The sequence below is a fragment of the Hypanus sabinus genome, chromosome 2 (assembly GCF_030144855.1).
Source record: "Hypanus sabinus isolate sHypSab1 chromosome 2, sHypSab1.hap1, whole genome shotgun sequence".
NCBI classification, from domain to species: Eukaryota; Metazoa; Chordata; class Chondrichthyes; order Myliobatiformes; family Dasyatidae; genus Hypanus; species Hypanus sabinus.
The window spans coordinates 207,090,313-207,117,153 of NC_082707.1; the positions used below are offsets into that span (position 1 = coordinate 207,090,313).

At 40.1% G+C, this 26,841-nt stretch overlaps 1 protein-coding gene across 3 annotated transcripts in view; it reads right to left on the reverse strand.

Moving 5' to 3' along the window:
• The window catches only part of ppp4r4 (protein phosphatase 4, regulatory subunit 4), a 231,166-nt gene that overhangs the window by 14,831 nt on the left and 189,494 nt on the right, over positions 1-26,841 (reverse strand). For 2 of the 3 annotated variants that reach the window (XM_059962617.1, XM_059962606.1), the window contains 6 exons: positions 24,908-25,087; positions 23,981-24,086; positions 16,258-16,405; positions 11,297-11,441; positions 9,675-9,716; positions 9,493-9,567 (listed from right to left, as the gene is read on the reverse strand). In XM_059962617.1, the coding sequence (XP_059818600.1) occupies positions 9,493-9,567; positions 9,675-9,716; positions 11,297-11,441; positions 16,258-16,405; positions 23,981-24,086; positions 24,908-25,087 (696 nt within the window). The remainder of the gene's footprint in view (positions 1-9,492; positions 9,568-9,674; positions 9,717-11,296; positions 11,442-16,257; positions 16,406-23,980; positions 24,087-24,907; positions 25,088-26,841) is intronic. The other variant, XM_059962616.1, reaches the window with a different exon arrangement.

Consider the following 26,841-nt stretch of genomic DNA (forward strand, 5'->3'; position numbering starts at 1 on the left):
AGTTTGATCAGCAAGGATGAGTTAGGCCAAATGACCTGTTTCTGTGCTGTATAATATTATATCTTCACAAAAATGTTTCACCTAACTATTCCCTCACCTCAAAAGTAATCAAACAATCCGGTCCACCAATCTCTACTTAAACCAAATATTGGGCTGTAAAGCCTTGGAACATTCAAAAATACAACTCAAAAGTCTCACGAATAAACAAATTATATTCCATATCAGTGCTGGTTTAAAAGGAGAGCTTTGCAGCTGTTCGGTGTCATTCCAGCTTCCCAATCAGTGGTGGGGGCAGCATAGAGAGGAGTAATTAAAAGTACAGAGGAAACAAGCAGAGTGGCCATTGTTGGAGTGGGCCAGTGGTGGGAGTGGGAGTGTCAGGCTTTGGTTCAAAGGAGGATTCAGCTTGAAAGAGGCATTGGCTCTGGGTAAGTTTCTGATAAGTTGCCCTCTTTTCTTACTGTGTTAGGGGCACTTAAAGTTTAAATGGCCATTGTGTGTTCTTCACATCAGATATTGGAGTCCTGGGAGACCCAGAGTGTCCCAGGGAACTACATCTGTATGAAGTGCATCCAGCTGCAGCTCCTTGAAGACCATATTAGGGATCTGGAGCAGCAGCTAGATGACCTTTGGCATGCAAGGAAGAGTGAAGAGATCATCGATCAGAGTTACAGGGAAGTAGTCACCCCTAAGCTGCAGGAGGTGGGTAGCTGGGTGACTGTCAGAAGGAGGAATAGGATGGTGAATAGGCAATTAGCGCTGAGCACCCTGTGGCCATTCCCTCAATAATAAATATACCGTTATGGATAACGTGTGGTGGATGACTTCCCAGGGGAGTGTCATGGAGACCAGGTGACTGGCAGTAAGCATGGGTTTATGGTGCAGAAAGGAAAGAGGGAGAAGAGAAAAGCAGTAGTGATTGGCGACTCAATAGTCAGAGGAACAGACAGGAGATTCTATGGATATGAACAGGACACCCAGATGGTATGTTGCCTCCTTGGTGCACAGTTATGGACATCGTTGGTCACATCCATGGCATTTTGGTAGGTAGGGGGAGCAACCAGAAGTCTTAGCACATAATGGTACCAATGACATAAGGGGGAAAAGCAGAGAGGTCTTGAAAAGAAAATTTAGAGAGCTAAACAGAAAGCTGAGAAGCAGGACCTCCAGGATAATAATTTCTGGATGGCTACCTGTGCCATGCACCAGTGAGGGTAGAAACAGGATGATTTGGCAAATAAATGTGTGGTTGAGGAGCTGGTGCAGGGGCAGGGCTTCAAGTTCTTTGATCACTGGGACCTCTTCTGGGGGAGGTATGACCTGTATAAAAGGTACAGTTGCACCTGAACCCAAGGGGGACTAATATTCTCATGGGTAGTTTTGTTAGTGCTGACAGCAAGGGTTTAAGCTACTTTGGCAGGGGTATGGGAACCAGAGGGATGGGTCTCAGCATAGGATGGATTGTAAAAATGCAACAATAGTGTGCAGTCAGACTGTCAGGAGGGACAGGCAGATGATTGCAAGATTACAGCCAACGGGGTGAGTATCAGTGCATTAGGGATGCAGAATCAAAAAGGGAAGTAAATACAGTACTCCAAGTGTTATATCTCATTGCATGGAGTATAAGAAATAAGGTGAATAATCTTACTGCACTTTTACTGATGGTCGGATATGATGTTGTGGCCATCACTGAATCATGGCTGAAGGATGGTTGTAGTTGGGAGCTGAATGTCCAAGGCTACACATCCTGTCAGAGGGATAGGAAGGTCGGCAGAGGGGGTGACGTGGCTCTGCCGGTAAAGAATGACATCAAATCATTAGAGAGATGTGATATAGGATCGGATATTGTTGAATCCTTGTGGGTTGAGTTAAGAAACTGCAAGGGTAAAAAGACCATGATGGCAGTTATATACAAAGAGAAGCTGGGTTATGGACTACAGAATATAATGGGAAATAGAAAAGGTGTGTCAAAGAGGCAATGTTATAAGGGTCATGCAAAATTTTAACATGTAGGTAGATTGGGAAAATCAGGTTGCTAATGGATCTCAAGTGAGTGAATGTGTTGAATTCCTACAAGATAGCTTGTAGAGCAGCTTGTTGTTGAGTCTACTGGAGGATCAGCTATATTGGGTTGGATGTTTGGGAGGCAGTGATAACAATATGATTGTGTTCAACTTGAAATTTGATAGGGAGAAAGTAAAGTCTGACTTTACTCTGCAGTATTTCAGTGGAGTAAAGGAAATTACAGTGTAATGATAGAGGAGTTGGCCAAAGTAAATTGGAAGGAGCTGCTAGCAGGGGTGATAGCAGAGCAGCATTAGTGTGAGTTTCTGGGAAAAATGAGTAAGATGCAGGATGGATGTATTCCAAAAAAAGAAATACACAAATGGCAAAATATTACAACTGTGGCTAACATAGCTAACATGGGGTTTCTGTGGCAACAGGTGGGATTTAAGGATTGTGTGTTGCCTCCCTGGAGCCAGGATCCAGGACATCATGGATCGATTGCAGGGCATCCTCAAGGGTGAAGGTGAACAGCCAGAAGTGGTAGTGCATGTCAGCACAAATTACGTTGAGAGGAAGAGGAAAGAAATTCTGCAGCATGATTTCAGAGAACTTGGAAGAAGGCTGAAAAGCAGGAACTCCAGGGTGGTTATCTCCAGTTTGCTTCCAGTTCCTCGTGCCGGTGAGGGCAGGAACAGGGAGATGTGTGATTGCAACGTGTGACTGAGGAGCTGGTGTGGCAAGCGGGGTTTTAGATTCTTAGACCACTGGGATCTGTTTTGGGGTAAGGATGAATTGTACAAATGGAACAGGTTGCACCTTAACAGGCGGGGGACCAGAATTCTGGCAGGCAGGTTTGCCACTGCTACATGGGTGTGTTTAAACTAATAAGTGGGGGAGGATGAATTGGAAATATAAGGATGGAGTTAAAGGGAAAGAGAGAATAAGAAAAGTTAAGAAAGACAACAGAATTGACAGGCAGAAAGCTCAGGAAGGGATCGGAGAGTATGGCCAAGTGCAATAGGGATCGATGTGAGAAGCGAGGGGAATAATGGATTAAAAGCATTATATATGAATACACGAAGTACAAGAAATAAAGTAGACGAACTTGAGGCTCAGTTGGAAATTGGCAAGTATGATGTTGCAGGAATACAGAGACATGGCTGCAAAAGGACCAGTACTGGGAAATGAATATTCAAGGGTAAACATCCTAATGAAAGGACAGACAGGTGGGCAGAGGGGGTGGGGTGGCTCTGCAGGTGAGGAATGAAATTCAGTCCCTTGCAAGGAGGTGACATAGAATCAGGAGATGTAGTCAGTATGGATAGAACTGAGAAATTGTAAGGGCAAAAAGACCCTAATGGGAGTTACCTTTCTTTCTTTTTCAATCTTTTTATTGAGTTTCATATATATATAAAGAAAAACATAACATAATAATGAATAGGTTATGAATACAATAGACTTGAAATTACATTGGTAATAAGATAATAATATCCTATTAAACATCAACAGAAAAAAGTACATTAATCAATCAAGTCTGTATAACTATATATGAAAAAAAACAAAAATAGTCATCAAAAAAAAATTGAAAATAAGTAAAAGAAAATGTATATTGAAAAAACACTAAACTACAAAAGCGTGAAAAAAGATCCCTCCCCCTCCCCCCACCCTTTGAAAGAAAGCCAAGCGGCAGGCGCATAATCTAATACTAACATTACCCCCATTTCAAGATGGCAGCTCCATAAAAAGATTTAAAAAAACTATGTAACACCCAGATTTAAATATAGGGTTGCGAAGAAAAAAATATATATATATATATATCAGTCAGAATGAAAAAACTAATATAATAAAATTTCTTGCTTGTAGCCATTTTAAGTTTGACAGAATTAGATCAAATATAGTTTTAGGAAAAAAAAAGTTAATCGAAAGTATCAACTCATATGATTAAATTCGAAAAGATTTGATTAAAGGGTGATTATAGTTGAAAAAATAAAGAGCGCCTAAAAGGCAGATATTTACGTCGCCATCTTGAAACTCCACCCCCTAATGGGAGTTATCTACAGGCCCTCAAATAGTAGCCTGGATATAGGGTGCAAGTTGAATCAAGAGCTAAAATTAGCATGTCACAAAGGTACTGCTATGGTTATTATGGGGGATTTCAACATGCAGGTAGACTGGGAAATCAGGTTGGTACTGGACCCCAAGAAAGGGAGTTTGTGGAGTGCCTCCGAGATGGATTCTTAGAACAGCTTGTACTGGAGCCTACCAGGGAGAAGGCAATTCTGGATCTAGTGTTGTGTAATGAACCAGATTTGATAAGAGAACTCGAGGTAAAGGAGCCATTAGGAGGTATTGACCATAATATGATAAGTTTTAATCTACAATTTGAGAGGGAGAAGGGAAAATCAGAAGTTTCAGTTTTACAGTTGAACAAAGGGAACTATGGAGCCATGAGGGAGGAACTAGCTGAAGTTGACTAGAAGGATACCCTAGCAGGGATGACAGTGGAACAACAATGGCAGGTATTTCTGGGAATAATACAGAAGGTGCAGGATCAGTTCATTCCAAAGAGGAAGAAAGGGGAGTAGGGGGCGACCATGGCTGACAAGGGAAGTCAAGGACAGTATAAAAATAAAAGAGAAGAATAACATAGCAAAGATGAGCGGGAAGCTAAAGGATTGGGAAACTTTTAAAGAGCAACAGAAGATTACTAAAAAGGCAATTCGGGGAACAAGGAAATGACAGACGAGTTGAACAGGTACTTTGGATCTGTCTTCACTAGGGAAGACACAGACAATCTCCCAGATGCAATAGTGGCCAGAGGACCTAGGGTAACAGAGGAACTGAAGGAAATTCACATTAGGCAGAAAATGGTGTTGGGTAGACTGACATGACTGAAGGCTGATAAATCCCCAGGGCCTGATGATCTGCATCCCAGGGTACTTAAGGAGGTGGCTCTAGAAATTGTGGACGCATTGGTAATCATTTTCCAATGTTCTATAGATTCAGGATCAGTTCTTGAGAATTGGGGGATAGCTAATGTTATCCCACTTTTTAAGAAAGGAGAGAGAGAGAAAACAGGGAATTATAGACGAGTTAGCCTGACATCCGTGGTGGGGAAGATGCTGAAGTCAATTATGAAAGATGAAATAGCGGCACATTTGGACAGCAGTAACAAGATCGGTCCCGGTTAGCATGGATTTATGAAGGGGAAATCATGTTTGACTAACCTTCTGGAATTTTTTGAGGATGTAACTATGAAAATGGACAAGGGAGAGCCAGTGGATGTAGTGTATCTGGAATTTCAGAAAGCCTTTGATAAGGTCCCGCATAGGAGATTAGTGGGCAAAATTAGAGCACATGGTATTAGTGGTAGGGTACTGACATGGATAGAAAATTGGTTGGCAGACAGGAAACAAAGATCGGTTAGTCCTGATGAAGGGTCTCGGCCCGAAACGTCGACAGCGCTTCTCCCTATAGATGCTGCCTGGCCTGCTGTGTTCCACCAGCATTTTGTGTGTGTTGTTGTTTGAATTTCCAGCATCTGCAGATTTCCTCCTGTAGGGATTAACGGGTCCCTTTCAGAATGGCAGGCAGTGACTAGTGGGTTACTGCAAGGCTCGGTGCTGGGACCGCAGCTATTTACAATATACATTAATGATTTAGATGAAAGGATTAAAAGTAACATTAGCAAATTTGCAGATGACAAAAAGCTGGCTGGCAGTGTGAAATATGAAGAGGATGTTAGGAGAATGCAAGGTGACTTGGACAGGTTGGATGAGTGGGCAGATGCAGTTTAATGTGGATAAATGTGAGGTTATCCACTTTGGTGGCAAGAACAGGGAGGCAGCTTACTATCTGAATGGTGTCAAATTAGGAAAAAGGGAAGTACAAAGAGATCTAGGTGTCCTTGTTCATCAGTCACTGAAAGTAAGCATGCAGGTACAGCAGGCAGTGAAGAAAGCTAATGGCATGTTGGCCTTCATAACAAGGGGAGTAGAGTATAGGAACAAAGGGGTCCTTCTGCAGTTGTACAGGGCCCTGGTCAGACCACACCTGGAGTATTGTGTTCAATTTTGGTCTCCAAATTTGAGGAAGGACATTCTTGCTATTGAGGGAGTGCAGCATAGGTTCACAAGGTTAATTCCGGGGATGGCAGGACTGTCCTATGTTGAAAGATTGGAGTGACTGGGCTTGTATACACTGGACTGTATAAGGATGAGAGGGAATCTGATTGAAACATATAAGATTAATAAGGGATTGGACACGCTAGAGGCAGGAAACATGTTCCTGATGTTGGGGGAGTCCAGAACCAGAGGCCACAGTTTATGAATAAGGGGTAGGCCATTTAGAACAGAGATGCAGAAAAACTTTTTCATCCTGACAATTGTGGATCTATGGAACGCTCTGCCTCAGAAGGCAGTGGAGGCCAATTCTCTGGATGCTTTCAAGAAAGAGTTAGATAGAGCTCTTAAAGATAGCGGAGTCAAGGGATATGGGGAGAGGGCAGGAACTGGGTGCTGATTGTGGATGATTAGCCATGATCACATTGAATGGCGGTGCTGGCTCGAAGGGCCAAATGGCTTACTCCTGCACCTATTGTCTATTGTCAAGGGAAGTCAAAGCTAATGTTAAAGCAAAAGAGAGGGCATACAACAAAGCAAAAATTAGCAGGAAGATTAGAGGGTTGGAAAATTTTTTTTAAACCTACAGAAAGCAACTAAAAGAATCATTAGGAGGGAAAAGATGAAATATGAAAGAAAGCTAACAAACAATGTCAAGATGGATTTAAAAAGCTTTTTCAAGTATATAAAACATAACATAGAGATGACAGTAGATATAGGACCGCTAGCAAATGAGGCCAGAGACATAATAATGGAGTACAAGGAGATGGCTGCTGAATTAAATGAGTATTTAGCATCTATCTTCACTTTGGAAGACACTAGCAGTGTGCTAGGTATTGAAAGGTGTGAGGAAAGATAAGTGAGTGCATTTACTATGAAACACTCTGGTTTCCTCAGCTACATAAGCCTAGGGATGCCAAATGTGTAAGATATAGGTACCAGCTCAAGTTAGAGCTCATCTTCAACTTCTCTGTCACTCACACACCGGACCCTCAGTCAACATGAAAACACACACCATCTTCAGAACGTCACTCGCAATCCATCTCGAACAACCTGGTCTCCCATGTCTCCTCTCTTCATCTCATCTCAAACAAAAGCCCAAGACCAACCTCATTGTCCCTCACCAAGAAAAACCTCCTGCTAACTGGATAGCACACATTCCACATCATCCCTTATCTTCAACAATAACCCAAAGAGGCTGAAAGCAGAACAAATAGCTCTTACAGAGCTGCTAAGTGAAATGCCTACACCTTAATAATAAAGATGAGAACCAGGGCACTACAACTATTACAAGGCAGAAAGTTCTCAAAAAATCTGAAAGACCTAAAGGTGCATAAGTCAACCGGACCAGAGGAACTGCACATTAGGGTTCTGAAAGAGGCATCAGTAGAGATTATGGAGGCATTAGCAATGATATTTCAAAAATCATTAGACTCTGGTATGGTTCTTGAGGACTGGAAAATTGCAAATGTCACACCATTCTTTCAGAAAGAAGGAAGGAAGCATTAGCTGATTGGTAGGAAGCAGTGGGTGGGAATAAAAGGATCTTTTTCTGGTGACTGCTAGTGATTCTGGTGTTCTGCAGGGGTCCGCATTGGGACCACTTTTTTATGCTGCAGATCTTATCATTTAGATGATGAAATAGATGGCTTTGTTGCCAAGTTTGCAGATGATACGAAGATTGGTTGAGAGTCAGGTAGTTTTGAGGAAACGGAAAGGCTGAAGAAGGACTTAGTCAGATTAGGAGAATGGGCAAGAGAGTGGCAAATGAAATACAATGTTGGAATATGCATGGTTCTGCACTTTAGTAGAAGAAATAAATGTGCAGACTATTTTCTAAATGGGGAGAAAATCCAAAAATCTAAGATGCAAAGTGACTTGGGAGACCTTATGCAGAGCACCCTGGCCTAAGGTTAACTTGTAGTTTCATTCTGTGGTGAATTAGGCAAATGCAATGTTAGTATTCATTTCAATAGGTCTAGAATATAAGAGCAGGAATGTGATGCTGAGGCTTTATAAGACACTAGTGAGCCTCACCTTGAGTATTGTGAACGGTTTTGGGCTCCAAATCTAAGAAAAGATGTGCTGGCATTGGAGAGGGGCCAGAGGAGGTTCACAAGAATGATTCCAGAAAAGAAAGGGTTATCATATGAAGAACGTTTGATGGCTCTGGTCCTGTGCTCACTGGAATATAGAAGGATGAGTGGGAAATCAGGACATTGCCAGGACTTGAGGACCTGAGTTATAGAGAAAGGTTGAATAGATTAGGACTCGATTTCCCAGAGAAAGGCTTCCCAACCTTGGGTCCACGGACCCCTCAATTAATGCTAGTATGTAACATAAAAACGTTTAGAAACCCCTGCCCTAAAGTGTAGAAGATTAAGGGGAGATTTGATAAAGCTATACAAAATGATGATGTGTATAGATAGGGTATATGCAAGCAGGATATTTGCAGAGAAGTTGGGCCTGTACTTGCTGGAATTTAGAAGGATGAGGGGGAATTCTCTTGAAACCTTTCAGATGTTGAAAGGCCTAGACAGAGTAGATGTGGAAAGAATGTTTCCCATGGTGGGAGAGTCTAGAAGAGGGCACAGCCTCAGAATAGAGGGGCATCCATTTAAAATGGAGATATGGAGAAATTTCTTTAGCCAGAGGATGATGAATTTGTGGCAGCCATGGAGCCCAGGTCATTGAGTGCAGTTAAGGTGGAGATTGATAAGTTCTTGATTGGCCACGGCATCAAAGATTATGGGGATAAGGCCAGAGAGTGGGGCTGAGGAGAAGATAAAGGATCAGCCATGATTGAATGGCAGAGCAAACTCGATGGGCCAAATGGCTTAATTCTTCTCCTATGTCTTTTGTCTAATAATAGAGGTAGATGTAATTGTAAGCCAGTTGCATATTAATAGCAGGTCACATTAACTTTTATATAATGGGAATAAGCAGAGATATCTGTAGTTAGCATAAAACAGTGTGGTGGCAATTTGGAGATAGTCTCTACCACAGGAGCGCCCCCATTCCCCCTCCGATCAGGATAATGTGAAGCCATGGGAGCAGGTGGTAGATGGTTGTATGAGCAGCTGGTGCACATCAGAAGTCCTGATTATGTGACCAGTGATGCCAGGCTGACAATCATTGAAGAGTATTGATAATGGCTGGGGGTTACCCATCTTGTAAGGACACTGCCTAGAGAAGGCAATAGAAAAATTTGCCAAGAACAATCAAGGTCATGGAAAGACCATGATCACCAATGTCATACAACACGACACGAGACATAGTAATGATTATGATGAGCATAAAACAGAATGTAATCTCTCTTTCAAAAGGTACACCATAAATGTTTCAGGATAAACACCAATATTACCATTTCCAACAGTAAATGTTCTTCCTTCTCCTTTTTGTGATCAAGCAAGTCTTCCTCTTGTAACCTTTTTGGAAACTTGGGAGAAAAAAATATCATATTTTGTTTGCCTTGCAAGTGTATTGTGCAATTTTTTAAGGAATAAACTATTTCATAACAAAGCTGATGTAAAATGTTTAACTTACACATTCCATGCTTGTTTCTATTCGATCTAATTCCAATGTGATCTAAAAAATAAAGTGAGTTGGCAGCACTTAGATGGAAGTAAGTACAAAAGAAAATATAAAATTAATTTCTAAGGCTAACCTACCCATTGTCATTTCCTGCTGCTATAACTTCCTTCTTATAATCAGCAGAGCATCCTATTTAAAATTTTCTTCAGAAATTGCTTTGTGATAAATTAGTATTTGACAACAGCACCTAAGCAGGTAAGCTATTGATTCTTCTGATGCAGGAAATCCAGAGCAAAACACACAAAATGCTGAAGGAACTCAGTAAGTCAGGCAGCATCTATGGAAGTGGATAAACAGTCGATGTTTTGGGCCGAGACACTTAATCAGGACTGGAAAGGAAGGGGGAAGATGCCAGAATAACAATGAGGGGGGAGAGGAAGGTGGACAAGATTGAAGGTGATAGATAAAGCCAGGTGGGTGGGAGAGAGGGGAATTAATAAGCAGGGAGCATAGATAGAAAAGGTAAAGGGGTGGAGAAGAAGAAATCTAATAGGAGGAGAGAATGGACCATGGGAGAAAGGGAAAGATGGAGAGCACCGGGGGAGGTGATAGGCAGGTAAGGAGAAGAGAAGAGGTGACAGGGTAGCCAGAGTGGGAAATTGATGAAAAGGGAAGGAGAAAAATTACGAGAAATTGGAGAAATCAATGTTCATACCATCAGGTTGGTGGCTACTCAGATGAAATATGAGTGCTGCTCCACCAGCCTGAGAGTGGCCTCAATGTGGCAGGAAGAGAGGACAACGGGCTGACGTGTTGGAACACGATTGGGGATTGGCCACTGGGAAATCTTGCTTTTTGTGGAGGTGCTCGACAAAGCAGACCCCCAATGGACGGGGAATCTCACCAGTATAGTGGGGGCCACATCAGGACCACCAGACACAGGAGACAATCCTAACAGCTTCTAGGCAAAGTGTTGTCCCATCTGGAAAGACTGTTTAGGTCCCTGAATGGAAGTGAGAGAGGAATGTTTGAGTCATTGTAGCACTTCTGCTGCTTGCAGGGGTTAAGTGTGAAGAGGGAGAGTAGTGGCAGGGATAAAGAGATATGGGAATTGAGGGAGTGATTCCTGCAGTGACTGGAGAGTGCAGGGAGGTGCATTGCAGAGAATAAGGAGCTGTATGTGGAAGCTCATGGGGTGGTAGGTAAGGACAAGAGGAATTTCTATGCTTGTTAAGGCAACAGGAAGATGGGATGATTATGGATGTCCAGAAAATCGTAGGTAAGAGCAGCATCAATGGTGGAAGAAAAGAAGCCTTGTTCATTGAAGGAGAAAATCCCTACTGTCCCAGAAAAAGAGCCTCATACAGATACAGTGGAGATGAGGAACTGAGGAAAGGTAATTGCAGGGATCGCTCCCCCCATGATTCACTTGCCCATTCATCCCTCCCCACTCATCCATTTGCTAGCACTTATCCCTACAGCAAAGAAGTGTTCCACCATTCAAAATAAGTTACACTTTAAATTCAAATGACTAGTTTCATAGTTCAGTCACAGAGATCAAGTTTCTGACTACAACTGTCATGATATAAGAATAAGTACAGAAAATGAATAGCAAAATAAAGAAACAAACGTACAACCCTCACTACAGCAGTGACGTCTTTGTCCTTTTCTTGACACAGTAATTTTCTAACACAAAGATCAAGTTGTTGAAGAAGGTGTTTGTCAGCTGGCAGTTTCAACACAGACTTCAATTTTGGCAGCATGTAACAGAACTTAATCCTGTAAGAATAATCATGAAACCATAAATTTTGAGTTATCACACACCAACCAATATTAGTCCATGATGCTAAATGAACTTTCAAAGACTTTGAAACAAAACCTATTTTATTTAAATGTTATTATTTTCATTTTATTTAGAGATACAGTGCAAAACAAGCTTTTCTGTCCCAACAAGCCAAGCTGCCCAGCAACCCACCTATTTAACCCTAATTGTCATAGGACAATTTACAATGATCAATTAACCTACTAATTGGTATGCCTTAGGAGTGTGAAGAAACCGGATCACCCTGAGGAAAGCCATGCATTCCACAGACAGGGTATACTAACTCCTTACTGACAGCACCAGAATTAAACTCCGTACTCCGAAATGTCCTGAGCTGTAATGGCGTCATACTAACCACCACGCCACCATGGCACCAATCGACAGGCCTCATAACTAATAGTCACAGAAATGAATATTTTCTCAGGATATGTATTCTGGTGTGTTGCGATCTACAATTAACTGCTTTTCTGTGCAAAGAATGGAAAGCTAAACAGAGGAGATAATCAAATAGTTCTTCAGCCCATGGTGTTACTTTAAGGTCTCAAGGGTTTGAAAATGAACTGTGGGAGGACACTTTCATTAAATAGCTGCAACAGATAATTTGTGTTTCATGTTAACTGCTCAGTCATGTGATATATAATTACTGAGCTCTCAGTTACCATTATATTTCAAAGCATAGAAAGAACTTGGGAAAATTTACGCAAGGTTTTAAATCTGTATTTACATAGGGTGCTTTCAAATGAGTGTGATACACAGCTGCTGCTCCCATAAATCTATAAATAGCATATTTTCTGTGGTCATTTAGCTATTTGATGTACATGAAAATCCAAAAACATACTTAACCCAAAAGTCATCAAAACAAATTATTGAGTATTAACACCCATGAATAATTGTCCATGCAATTGCCAAAGGAAGAAGGCATAACGGCACAAAGCTGTACTTAAGTTCACATAGTTCAAAGTTCAAAGTAAATTTATTACCAAAGTTCCAATATGTCACCATTTACAACCCTGAGATTCATTTTCTTGTGGGCATGCTCAATAAATCCAAAGTAGAATAATAACCATATTAGAATCAATGCAAGACTGCACCAACTTGGACATTCAACCAGTGTGCAAAAGACAACAAACTGTGCAAATACAAAAAGAAAGAAACAATAATAACAAATAAACAAACAATGAATATCAAGAACATGAGATGAAGAGTCTTTGAAAGTGAGAGTATTTCGGTGACAGGGCAAGTGAAGTTGAATGAAGTTATCCCCTTTGGTTCAAGATCCTTAGTCGATGGGAAATAACTGTTTCTGAACCTGCTGGTGCAAGTCCTAAGGCTCCTGTACCTTTTTCCTGATGGCAGTAGTGAAAAGAGAGAATGTCCTGAGTGGTGGGTATCCCTGATGATGCATGCTAGTTTCCTGCAACAACATTACAAGTAGATGTACTTTATCCATGATGACTGGGCCATATCCACTTCTTTTTGTAGGATTTTCTGTTCAAGGGCATTGGTGTTTCTATACCAGTCAATATACTCTCCACCACATGTCATAAGAGTTTATTAAAGTTTTCGATGTCACACTGAATCTTTGCAAACTCCTGAGGAAGTAGAGTTGCTGCTGTGTTTTCTTCATAATTTCATTTAAGTGCTGTGCACAGGACAGGTATTCCAAAATAATAACACTGAGGAATTTAAAGTTTTGATCCTCCAGTGAGAACTGGCTCATGGACCTCTGGTTTTCTCCTCCTGAAGTCAATCATCAGCTCCTTGGACTTTCTGACATTTGGCAAAAGGTGTAGTTATGGTATCACTTGCCAGATTTTCAATCTCCCTCCTTTTAAAAACCTACACAGATCACTGGAAGTGCTACACACACAAGATGCTGGAGGAATTCAGCAGGTTAGGCAGCATCCATGGAGATGAAAAAATAGTCGACGTTTCAAGCCAATACCCTTCATCATGTCTTAAATCTTCAATCCTGTGGTCCAATGGGCAGGTGGTCCTGGCTGGGCAAAAAGCAGAAACATTTCCTGCATAAACACAAGAGGTTCTGCAGATGCTGGAAATCAAATGCAACACCCACAAAATGCTAGAGGAACTTGGCAGGTCAGGCAGCATCTATGGAAATGATATGCAGTTGATTTTTCAGCCCAAAACTCTTGATCAGGGCTTGAAAGGAAGGGGGAGATGCCAGAATAAGAAGGTTGGGTAAGGGAAGCAAAAAGGAGGATTTTGGAGTAGCCATCCATTTTAATTCTAATCTCCATTTCCATTTTGACATGTCGGTCCATTACCTCCTCTACAGCAATAATGAGGGCACTCTCAGTTTAGAGGAGCAACACCTCATATTCCATCCAGGTGGCCTCCAGCCTAATGAAGTGAACATCAATTTCTCCTTTGGGTAATTTTCCCCTCCCCTTCCCTCTTCTTTAATTCCTCAATTTGGCTTCTTACCTCTTCTCCTCAGCTGGCTTTCAACTCCCCTTCCCTTTCTTCCATGGTCCATTCTCCTCTCATATCAGATTCCTTCCTCTCCAGCCCTTTACCTTTTCGAGCTATCACCTCCTAGCTTCTCACTTTATACTTCCTCCCCCATCTACCTGGCTTCACTTATCACTTTTCAGCTTGTTCTCCTTCCCCTCCATTCTCCTTTTTATTCTGTTTTTTTTTCCCCTTTCCTTTCCAGTCCTGATGAAGGGTCTTGGACCCAAATGTCGACTATTTATTCAATTCCATAGTGGCCACCTGACCTGCTGAGTTCCTCTAGCATCTTGTGCATGTTGCTCTGGATTTCCAGCATCTGCAGAACCTCTTGTGTTTATGCTGGAATTGTTTCTGCTTTTTGTCCAGCCAGGACACCTGCCCATTGGACCGCAGGATTGAAGATTTAAGACATGCCCCTTGGATTTTCTACCTACTACATACCCATTCCTAATGCAAAAACTGAAGCCTACTTGGAAGTTATTAACAAAACTCAAAATTATTTTCTGGGTCTTGGATTATGAAGCATTCCAGTTTTCAAATACTATGTCTGTCATCTTGCAGATGCAAGCATAGACTCTGAATGGGGAGATGTTTCTTCACCAAATATTTGCAGCATTCTGTGTCTTAAAACCTTCTTCCAAGTATTTAATGTCTTCAGTAATTTTTTTTCATCTTGTAAGCAAGCTGACTTTAGTGAATATGCAGATGAATAATTAAAGATGAACTTTCGTGCTAATGCCCAACAATTCCCACATTCTATGGTCTACATCAAATCAATAGCTTTTACAATTATTTTAAACTGCTAATAAAATAATAAATGGAAGTATAGTAGAGCTCCAATAATAAATTATCCTGTTGTTCAGGAATTTTGATGGCTCAGCACCTGGCTCTCCTGGTTCAGTGGAAAATTTGTTTGTGTAACATCTAAAAGACAAACTGCAATATAAAACTGCCAGTTCAGCACTGAATTTCCAAGGCTGACAGATAATTGGAGTTTTACTGTTTTGAGAATCATGAAAATAAAGTCAAAATCTTTCTTCAATAAACTAAATAGAAAACCAACAGCATATCTACTTTGGTTTTAATAATATATTTTCTAAAACAATAAATTCCTTATTGGTTGCAAAATCACATTACAAGCACATACTTTTTGGTTGTTATTTCTGATTTCAAAGTATTTTCTGCAAAACTACATGCTTTGTCTTTTTTTTAAAAAGGCTTCTTTCTGTAGTTTTATTAAAAAGTAATACTTTCTAGATGTCACTTAGCACAACTGGCAAAATTCCAATGTAGAATCTGTGGACATATTTTAGTCTATCACACTGAACCAACAAAGCATTCCTGTGTTATCAGAATGCTTTCACGGTCACCACACTATGTCCATGATGATGTTGAAATCATATTCAGTTGCATTAATATTTAATGATCAATTGAATTATTGACTTTGAATAAATGAAAGAACAGAAACAATGTTTTTTTAATTAAACCCATTCTAGCCAGAGAAGCAAGAATCTATTTAAAAAAGTTTCTTGACAAGTTGATATCATAAACTCTGTTTTTATCATCTCAGCCTAGTCAGAGTGAATATTTGTGCTGCAAATTAATATTAATAATGTTAATGCTCAAAATTACCAGTCACAAATTAGCTGTAAATGACGAAAGTTTCATACAGATGTATCAAGGAAATATTCAACAGATGGAGTGAACTTTAATTATTTAAGTCATCTAGGGAAACGCTAACATTGTTAGCAGAGCAAATGGACAATAAGCTTCAAGTTTAAGTTCAAATTCATTGTCATCTGACTGTACACATATACAATTAAATGAAATAACTTTCCTACAGATCATGATGCATCCACACAACATGCATTATATCATACACACCACATACAACAAAAATGCTAATAAAATGTAAAATATAATTGAAAGTGTTTGTAGTGCACAACATGGATAAACTGTGAAAAGTGTGCTGTCCTCGTGACAATACCTCACTGGTGGCAGGTATTCATTAGTCTCACAGCCTGAGAGAAGAAGCTGTTACCCAATCTGGCAATCCTCACCCTTCCTGATAGTAGTGGGTCAAAGAGATTGTGGGTTGGGTAGTAGGGATCCTCAACAAAGCTTCAGACCTTTTATGTACAACACTCCCAGTAAATGCCACAAATAGGGAGAGAGAGACCCTGGTAATCCTCATGGCAGTTTTTACTATCTAAATTCTCCTGCTCTCCAAAAATTAAAATGGTTTTAATAAAAGAGGAACCAAGCAATACATCTATAGATCAATAATCAACTCACCTTACATTAGGGACAGGATCATTTGAAAGTTCAAGTACAGGCAGGAAAAAATATTTGCAGAAGAAGGCTTTTGAAAATAATTCCATGATACATTCACAGGTGTCAAGAAATCTTAGCCTGTTCCAGCAACTTTTTCCTTGACCAAGCTCTGGACAAGAAAAATAAAACAAATTGTGAATGAATAGCACAATGCTTATTATACACATTGCAGTATATTCTAGGGTTTCATCATATTCTCTATTTGCACAAAGGTAGATTGAAATTCACTCAGTAAAATGCACACAGATCACTGGGCATGTTCCTGCCTTTGGCCCAGCCAGCACCACCTGCCCATTGAACAACAGGTTTGAAGATTTAGCACCTCCTCCTGGTTTCCATCTACTGCATACCTATTCCCACCATCAAAAGCTACAACTGGATAGATACATTTAAAAAAAAAACTCAAAGGCTAGAAATTTGAAATAAAAATGGAAAATTCTTCAAATGCGCAGCTTTATAAACATGGCTGATTTACACTTAGAGGTGTACAATTCTAATAACATGTCTATTCTTTTTATATGTTGTAGTCAGGCATGGTTGGAAAATAAAATTAATGATTATTCTGCCTTCTACATGAAATAAATCTACCACCTTCCAGGAAAATTTTAGGGACACCCATGTGTTTTAAAATGCATTCATCCTTTTCCATGTAGCTCCAACAAAACATTTTCTCCAATTTTGTCAGCAATAAATTTCCTTGAAACTTTACAGTGTTTATTTTAATATCAATTAAAACAATAGACAATAGACAATTGGTGCAGAAGTAGACCATTCGGCCCTTCGAGCCTACACCGCCATTCTGAGATCATGGCTGATCATCTACTATCAATACCCGGTTCCTGCCTTGTCCCCATATCCTTTGATTCCCCTATCCATAAGATACCTATCTAGCTCCTTCTTGAAAGCATCCAGAAAATTGACCTCCACTGCCTTCTGAGGCAGTGCATTCTCTGGGAGAAGAAGTTTTTCCTTAACTCTGTCCTAAATGACCTACCCCTTATTCTTAAACCATGCCTTCTGGTACTGGACTCTCCCAGCATCTGGAACATATTCCCTGCCTCTATCCTGTCCAATCCCTTAATAATCTTATATGTTTCAATCAGATCCCCTCTCAATCTCCTTAATTTCAGCGTGTACAAGCCCAGTCTCTCTAAACTCTCTGCGTAAGACAGTCCGGACATCCCAGGAATTAACCTTGTGAATCTACGCTGCACTTCCTCTACAGCCAGGATGTCCTTCCTTAACCCTGGAGACCAAAACTGTACATAATACTCCAGGTGTGGTCTCACCAGGGCCCTGTACAAATGCAAAATGATTTCCTTGCTCTTGTACTCAATTCCCTTTGTAATAAAGGCCAACATTCCTTTAGCCTTCTTCACTGCCTATTGCACTTACTCATTCACCTTCAGTGACTGATGAACAAGCACTCCTAGATCTCTTTGTATTTCTCCCTTACCTAACTCTACACCGTTCAGATAATAATCTGCCTTCCTGTTCTTACTCCCAAAGTGGATAACCTCACACTTATTCACATTAAACATCATCTGCCAAGTATCTGCCCACACACCCAGCCTATCCAAGTCACCCTGAATTCTCCTAACATCCTCATCACATGTCACCCAGCTTAGTATATGGCAATAGGTTTTCTAAACTGAGACACTTAGAATAAATGTAACTATCATAATCTGTTACACACATTTTTGGCCACTCTAAATCTTACAAAAGCAATCATCATGGCAAAAATTCATAGATGAGAGAATTAATGATTATTAGCCAGTGGGAAACAATTCAGTAGAAGAATCAAACCTCTATCAGCAAGAGATTGTCAGCTCATTAAGAAACACAAAAGTTACGAGTGAAGAACAAATTTTGAAAAACTATCTTCAGTTTTGTTTCAACAAAAGTGAAAGAATGTTTCCATTTATTCTGTATTTAAATGCAAATTAATGCTGATATTTCATCATCTTAGAATATTCCTAGCATGGTGAAATATTATGCCCCATTTACAATTTGTTCTATACGATTTTTTGTAACAGTCTTATTGTCCAAGCTTAAAGGAGAAATCTATTATTTAATGTAGTGACCTTTCTGTCATCTTCTCTCACACTCATCAGATTTTTACAAGTGAAAAGATGAAAAGAAGTACTGTATAGTCAAGACGGGTCTTATCAGCAAGAACGATGAGTCAGCATACAGAGAGGCGGTGCAGCGGCTAACGGACTGGTGCAGAGCCAACAACCTGTCTCTGAATGTGAACAAAAGAGATGGTTGTTGACTTCAGGAGGGCACGGAGCGACCACTCCCCACTGAACATCGACGGCTCCTCGGTAGAGATCGTTAAGAGCACCAAATTTCTTGGTGTTTACCTGGCAGAAAATCTCACCTGGTCCCTCAACACCAGCTCCATAGCAAAGAAAGCCCAGCAGTGTCTCTACTTTCTGTGAAGGTTGAGGAAAGTCCATCTCCCGTCCCCCCCCATCCTCATCACATCCTACAGGGATTGTATTGGGAGCATCCTGAGTAGCTGCACCACTGCCTGGTTCGGAAATTGCACCATCTCGGATAGCAAGACCCTGCAGCAGATAGTGAGTTCGGCTGACAAGATCATCGGGCTCTCTCTTCCCGCCATCATGGACATTTACACTACACGCTGTATCCGCAAGGCAAACAGCATTATGAAGGACCCCACGCACCCCTCATACAAACTCTTCTCCCTCCTGCCATCTGGGAAAAGGCACTGAAGCATTCAGGCTCTCACGACCAGACTATGTAACAGTTTCTTCCCCCATGCTATCAGACTCCTCAATACCCAGAGCCTGGACTGACACCTACTTACTGCCCTCTACTGTGCCTATGGTCTTGTTTATTATTTATTGTAATGCCTGCACTGTTTTGTGCACTTTATGCAGCCCTGAGTAGGTCTGTAGTCTAGTGTTGTTTTCTTCTGTGTTGTTTTCATGTAGTTCAGTGTAGATTTTGTACTGTTTCATGTAGCACCATGGTCCTGAAAAATGATGTCTCATTTTTATTGTGTACTATACCAGCAGTTATGGTTGAAATGACAATAAAAAGTGACTTGACTTGACTTGACTTGAGCTGTGAGTATCAATTGGAGACCAAGTGATTGAGAAAGGTGATAGAGGTGTCAGAAATGGACCAATGTAGTTGTCGATGTAGTGCAGAAAGAGTTGAGAAGAATTATTGGTGTAGGCTTGGAACATGTATTGATCCACGTAGCCCAAGAAAAGGCAGGTATAGCTGGGAACCATGAACATGCCCATGATTGCACCTTGAGTTGGAAATTCTTGAGTACAAGGACCAGTTCAGCCAGACAGAGGAGGCTAACAATGGAGGGAAACTACTTATTTCTTTTGTCCAGTTCCCCTCCACCACCATCCTGTCAATAAATGGCCTCCTGTACTGCCACTTTCAAGTTGGAGAAGCAACATCTAATATTACATCTAGGTAGCCTCCAACCTGATGATGTGAACACTGATTTCTCTAACTTCCAGTAATTTCTTGTCCTTCCTCTTCACTCTTTTTCCATTCTCCATTCTGACTCCCCTATTCCCCTTCTCTTCTCCTTACCCGCCCGTCACATCCCGTTGGTTCCCCTCTTCATTCCTTTTCTTCCGTAGTCCACTGTCCACTCATTTCATATTCCTTCTTCTCCATCTATTTACCTCTTCCACCTATCACCTTCCAGGTTCTCACTTCATCCCCCCCCCCACCCCAGCCACCCACTTTCCCCATCACCTGATATTTCCTATCACTTACTAGCTTCTACTTCCCCTCTCATACCTTCTTACTCTGCTTTCTTCTCCCTTCCTTTCCAGTCCTGATGAATTGTCTTGGCCTGAAACATTGATTGTTTAGATGCTGCCTGACTAATTGAGTTCCTCCAGATTTTGAGTGTGTTTCTGTCTATCCCATCAGTCCCCCTTAATTTGGTTCAGAATATTATCCCTCAACTTTTTAAGTTAAAGGGAATGATTGTTTTGTTGAGAAAATTACACATTATTCAAATATTAGAGGAGCCAGTTTATGGTGATTTTATTGGTCTTTGAAGATAATTAATGATTATGTTATTTTTGACAACCTACCACACGGACATTGGCTTTGAAGATGCACAAGTAATTTAGTCCATTAGCTATATACTTGGGACTTCATTAGAACATGCACCTCTACTATATCTACCTGTGCTTTAATACTTTAACGTAATACTTTATCTAGGACAGGGATTTCCAACTTTTTTTATGCCATGGATCTCTACCGTTAACTGATGGGTCCGGGAAACCCAGGTTGGGAACCCTCACTCTAGGAAATGTCTATTTGAGGGAAATGCATAGTCACTGATGATACTATAATACTATTCCCTTTTCTCGGTTCCTCTGTCTTGGCTGCATCTTTTCTCAGGACAGGACTTGCCATTCCAGAGATATCTTCTTTCTTCAAAGAATGTGGTTTCCCTTCATCTACCATCAATGCTGCTCTTACCCTCATCTTGTCCATTTCCCAGACATCTTCCATCTGCCATAATAGGGTTCCCCTTGTCCTTACCTACCATCCCATGAGCCCTCATATCCAGCTTATCATTCTCTGTAACTTCTACCATCGTCAATAGAACCCTACCACTAAACACATCTTTCCCTGTCCTTCATCCTGTGCTCTCCACAGCAGTTACACTCTGCATCCAATTCTGATCACCCTTCTGGCATTTATCTTTGCAAGAACACAAATCCTACACCTGCCCCTTCAGCTTCTCACTCACCACCATTCAGGGTCCAAAGCAGTCCTTTCAAGTGAGGCATCACTTCACCTGCAAGTCTCTCTGGGTCGCACTGATGAGGCCAAACATAGATTGGGGGGAACACTTCGTTAAGCACCTTTGCTCAGTCAGTCAAAACAAGCACCATATCTCAGTATCCACCCATTTCACTTCTGTTTATTGTTCCCATTCTGACATGGCTGACTCCACTTCCATGATGAGGCCATTCTCAATTTGGAAGAGCAACATCTCATATTCCAACTGGACGGCCTCCAACCTGAAGGCATGAACAATGATTTCTCAAGATTCTGGTAAGTTCTCTCCCCTCAACCTTCGCTCTTTCTTCTTCCCCATTCTGGCACCCCTCTTACCTCTTCTCTTCTCCATATCTGTCTATCACCTCCCTTTTTCCCTTTCTCTCATGATGTATTCTCCTCTCTTAATAGGTTGCTTCTTCTATAGCCCTTTATCTTTTCCACCTACACCTCATTCTCCTCCTACCCAACCCACCCACCTTCCACCACACCTGCCAGCTTGTAATCTTTACCTCCTTCCACCATCTTCTTCCCCCTTCTGGTCAGATGAAGGATCTCCAACCGAACAACCGATGGACTTACTTTAAAGGACTCTTCATCTCACGTTCTCAATATTTATTGCTATTTATTACTTTTTCTTTCTTTCTTTTTGTAGTTACACAGTTTTATTTAACATTAGTTGTTGGGTGTGGTCTTTCATTGATTCCATTGTGCTTCTTGTATTTACTATGATGCCCGAAAGAGAATTAATCTCAGGGTTGTATATGGTGACATATATGTATTTTGATAATAAATTTACTTTAAACTTTGACTGTTTATTCCTCTCTACAGTGCTGCCAAACCAGCATCTAGCGTTTTGTATCTATTCCTCTGGAGTTCCAGCATCTGCAGAATCTCTTAGGTTTAGAAAAAGAGTAATTATTTCTATCGATTGTTGTAAGGGGCATGATGAAGTTTAGACACATTTCGACATGGAAACGGGTGACTGACATTTGGATCAATCTTTTACAAACAGCAAGGAATGAGAAATCATTTTCTCATTTAAATTTGAGGTTAATGTGTTTTTGTGAGCCGGGATATTAAGGCTAGAACATAGAACATAGAAATATACAGCACATTACAGGCCCTTCGACACACAGTGTTGTGCCGACCATGTAACCTACTCTAGAGATTGCCTAGAGTTTCCCCAGCGCAGAGCGCTCTATTTTTCTAAGCTCCATGTACCCTCAGGTTCTGAAGAAAAACTGCCAGAAAGTGTTCTACCTTAATGCACAGTGTAAAGAATTGATCCGCATGAACAGAGATGCAAGACAAACCTTTCTCAGTAATTGAGGTAATAGTAAATCTAATGCAATTCATAGTGCAATTCATAGAGTTAGGTCACACATCAACCATGAACTCATTAAGACTTGATAAGAAGGAGCAGAAGAATAGCAAATGTGGAAACTGGTAGTTAAACAAAAGGAGTATTGGAATACATGGGAGAACATCAGGAAACCTAGGAGATTAGAGATTGGAAGAATTAGATAGTCAAACAAAGCAACTTTCAGATAAGTAATAGTTGTGTGAATTCATTGAGTATTCAAAGTGTAACAACATTAATGATTAAAGAGTGTGAGATAGCAGTAAAATAGTTCACAGTTGGAATTGGCAGAGAACTTAATATTCCCGAAAAATAACGGGACAAAAATAGGGTTGCTGAAATGAGAAATTATCTTTTCCAAAAACTATTATTATTCTAAGGCAGTCCACAAACATATTACCAAAAGGGGCAGGAGGGATGGGGCTGGAATTGGGGTGGGGGGTAGGAGGGGAGATAATTTTCAAAGCACTGAACTGAAAACTGAACAGCAATAGCACAATAATAATTCTCCCAATACATACAAGCACCAAGGCAAAACCCATCTGATGGGTGAAAGAAACATTTTTTCCCAGAAATTAGGTTGAACTATCACAGTGGTTCAAAGTTAAAGGAGGAAAAGTTGGCTGCATGGCAGATTTAGCATCTCAAAGTGAAATTTATTCAAAATGATCCAAAAGACCACATAACCTGTTAATGGTTGTGTCATTCCAGGTGTCAGGATTAATACTGCAAGTTTTTCCTTTAGTTAACCTTCAGAGTATCTCAAGATCTACTATTTCTGCATTGACACCCAGGCTGCAGCTTATCGTGGAAAATGGTTGAAAATTCAAGTGATTTGTAAATGACATTTCTAGACATACACACTGTGGCTTTAAGTCTAGTTTTAGAGTTAGACACACCATCCTATCATTTATTTGATAACAATTTTCAGGTGGACACCAAAGATAGTGCTTTCCAAAGATCATAATGTCAGTGCCAATAGATATCTTGCCTTTAACATCACCAAAAGGCTCTTGGTCATTATCATACTTCAGTTTATGGTATCTTGCTGTGCACAAAGTTATTATTCAGACGTATAGCAGGGTAACAGGCTCTCCAGCCCAACAAGCCCGCACTGCCCAATTACCCCCATGTGACCAATTAACCTTCAAGCACATATAAATTTGTAATATGAGAGGAAACCCAAGCTGTCACAGGGAGAATATATAAACTGCTTACAGACAGCGGCAAGCTTTGAACTGGCACTGTAAAGCATTGTGCTAACCACTACGCCCAGTTGGCTGATGTGTTTCCTGCAAAAGTTCCTACATTTTAAAGGTCCTGCATTGGCTGCAAAACACTATGGAATATGTCAATGCTATGAAAGACAATTAATTATAAAGCCAGGTTTCGTCATTTACTGCTTGGAAATACATTGGAGAAAGTAAGATTGGTTTCTATAACTCATCCCAATTTAGAGCAACAATTGATGAAGCTGTTAAGTAATCTTATGATATTTACTTGTGATTGTATACTTACGCTCAATGATTTTACTGCATATTTCCTGTCTTTGCTCCTGTTTACGGTTGTACCGAACAAATACACAGAGGGTTCTGGCTGAGGCTCTTTGGACTGGGAGGACATTCTAGATGATAATAATCCCAATCTGAACTTTAGTGTTATCAAAATTAGCATTTCCTTCAAAATGGTTGACATCAATAATACTGCACATAGATATAATGAATTATATTTTAAATTCTATTTGCTAAAAGTAAAATAAGCTCTCTGAGTTAATAAATATAAACAAAACGCCTAGCAGCATAGTAACAGAACACATTCACAAGTTTCAAATTAAATGCTACAGGTGCGTGTGTTATAATCAATTCCTATACTAAAAGATCTATCAGAATACCTGAACTTAAAAGTTAATTTACAACATTAGAAATTACAATAACACTTTTATTGGGCAAACCTAGCATCTTTATTAGGGTAAAAATAATTATCAATAAATGCCTTAGACATAAATGGGAGAAATGGACACATGCTATTTCTAACTCAAATCAGAGAATTAACTGCTAATTACTGGAGCAGACTAGGAGTAAGATATTGTGAATTTGAAATTACATATTTTAAATATATTAAGAAATCAACTGAAATAATTGGTTGCAATAAATATCAGACCATTTCTAAAAAAAACATGAACATGTGTACATGTGTTAGATACTTTATATATATATCAGAATTAAGGAAATTCTTAGAGATGGTATTAAAAGAAATATAATGTCACAATAGATTAGTAGAATTATCTATTAGTTTGCTACATAATTAAGTTGAAATCTGCAAGATAACTTGATGTAAACAGAGATAACTAATAAATTTTCAAATGAACACTATAAATGTGGATGCATTTGCTATTTTTAAGAAGTAAGAAAGATGAGTAAAGATTTCACTAAAGATATATCTTACATTTGTCGTCATTATTCTAAACATTATGGGCAAAAACTTGTAGTATATCTGATCACTGGAAATGACTTGTGGCAGACAGGAAAACGTCAACAACAGCTTCTCATGTATTCTCCATTTTAAAGAGGTGGCAGCTCTTTGTTCAGCCATTGAGAGAGCTGGAATCAGATCAGGAATATGCACCTGACAACAAAATTTCCAATTAAAGGCAAAATCTTGGACACTGTGATCATTGTTCCAATTTTTTATGCATAGAATTAGGCATACAAATACTTTACAAGGCCATACATATTAAAATGGCACTGAAAATGTCACTGATTTACTGCATATACTTTGTCTAAACAATCAAATTATTTCACAAAGGGAAAATTAGTTTTAAAACACAAGCAAAATTATCACTATAATTTATATGATTACAAAAGCAAGACACACAAAATGCTGGAGGAACTCAGAAGGTCAAGCACCATCTATGGAAATGATCTTACATTCTGTCTAGACCAGAGGTGGGCAAACTTTTTGACTTGTGAGCCACAAAGGGTTCTAAAATTTGACAGGGGGGCCAGACCAGGAGCAGATGGATGGAGTGTTTTGGTAATACACCTCATAAGAGAAAATAAAATATCATGGGATATGTAGAAAACATGTGCTTTAATTTCAATTGAAAATGAACAAATGCTTTACAACAAAATATCTGTCTTTGAAGTCCCATGGTATTTAGCTATTTATTGAAATGACTTTTAAAACACTGAAAATTAAATGAATAAAATACAGCTTTTTTAATAGTAACAGTTATTATTTTAAAGCACTGAAAATTCTGTTATCCTTCAAGATATTATCATCACTCTCCTCCTGACTGTCTTTATTTCAAAACCGGTAGGAGATGCAGGTCTACTTGTCCTGCTCCTTCTTATTCAATTGTCCCCTGTGCCAAAACTCAACAAAGACCAACACAAAGATAGAACAGTGACAGCGCACCAGTATGCGGAGCGCGTTATTTGATCTGGAGCGCATTTTTTATTTTGAGAACGTATGTGCACCTGCGCACTACTCATGTCCATCACTTAACAGAAATGACATGTAACATGTAAGGCTTATTGAAAAAAATATTTTCAAATGCATTTTTTACATAACACAACGAAGAAACTTATTTTTAATTTCAGTGGGAACAGTGTTGTTGGTCTCCCTTTTTAGCCAGCGCATCAAAGTCTGGATTTAGTTTTGTTGTGGCGATTCTCAGGATGGATCTGAGGTGTTGGTCAGTTAACTTGGATCTGTGGCTGGCTTTGTTGATGTTCATGACGCTGAACGCCTGTTCACACAAATAGGTCGAGCCGAACAAAGAGTAAAGCACAAATGTGGAGTAATACGCTGCACCTCAACAAAGGTCAATGTATATAGAGTACGTCATCTATTGGGAAAACGCCAGAATTGCGGGGAAAAAACGTTAACAAGGTTTATTAATATAATTTCATCAAGTTCTGCGGGCCAGATTAAAAAGCTTAAAAAGATTAAAAAGGCCGTAGTTTGCCCATGCCTGGTCTAGACAGCCTCCAATCTGATGGCATGAACATTGATTTCTCATTCTGGTAATATTTTTTATCCTTTCTCCTTCCCTCTTTTTCTGCTCCCCAATCTGGCCCCTTACCTCTTTTCCCCACCTGCCCATCACCTCCCCCTGGTACCTCTCCTCTTTCCCTTTTCCTTATGCCCACTCTCCTCTCCTAGCAGATTCCTTCCTCACCAGCAATTTGCCTTTTCTGATTATCACTTCCCAGCATCTTACTTCATCCACATGCCTGACTTCACCTACCACCTAATAGCTTGTAATCCTTCCCATCCCCCCACCACCTAATTCGGGCCCCTTCCTTTCCAGTCCTGATCAAGGGTCTTGACCCAAAATATCAACTGTTTATTCATTTCCGGAGATACTGCCCAAC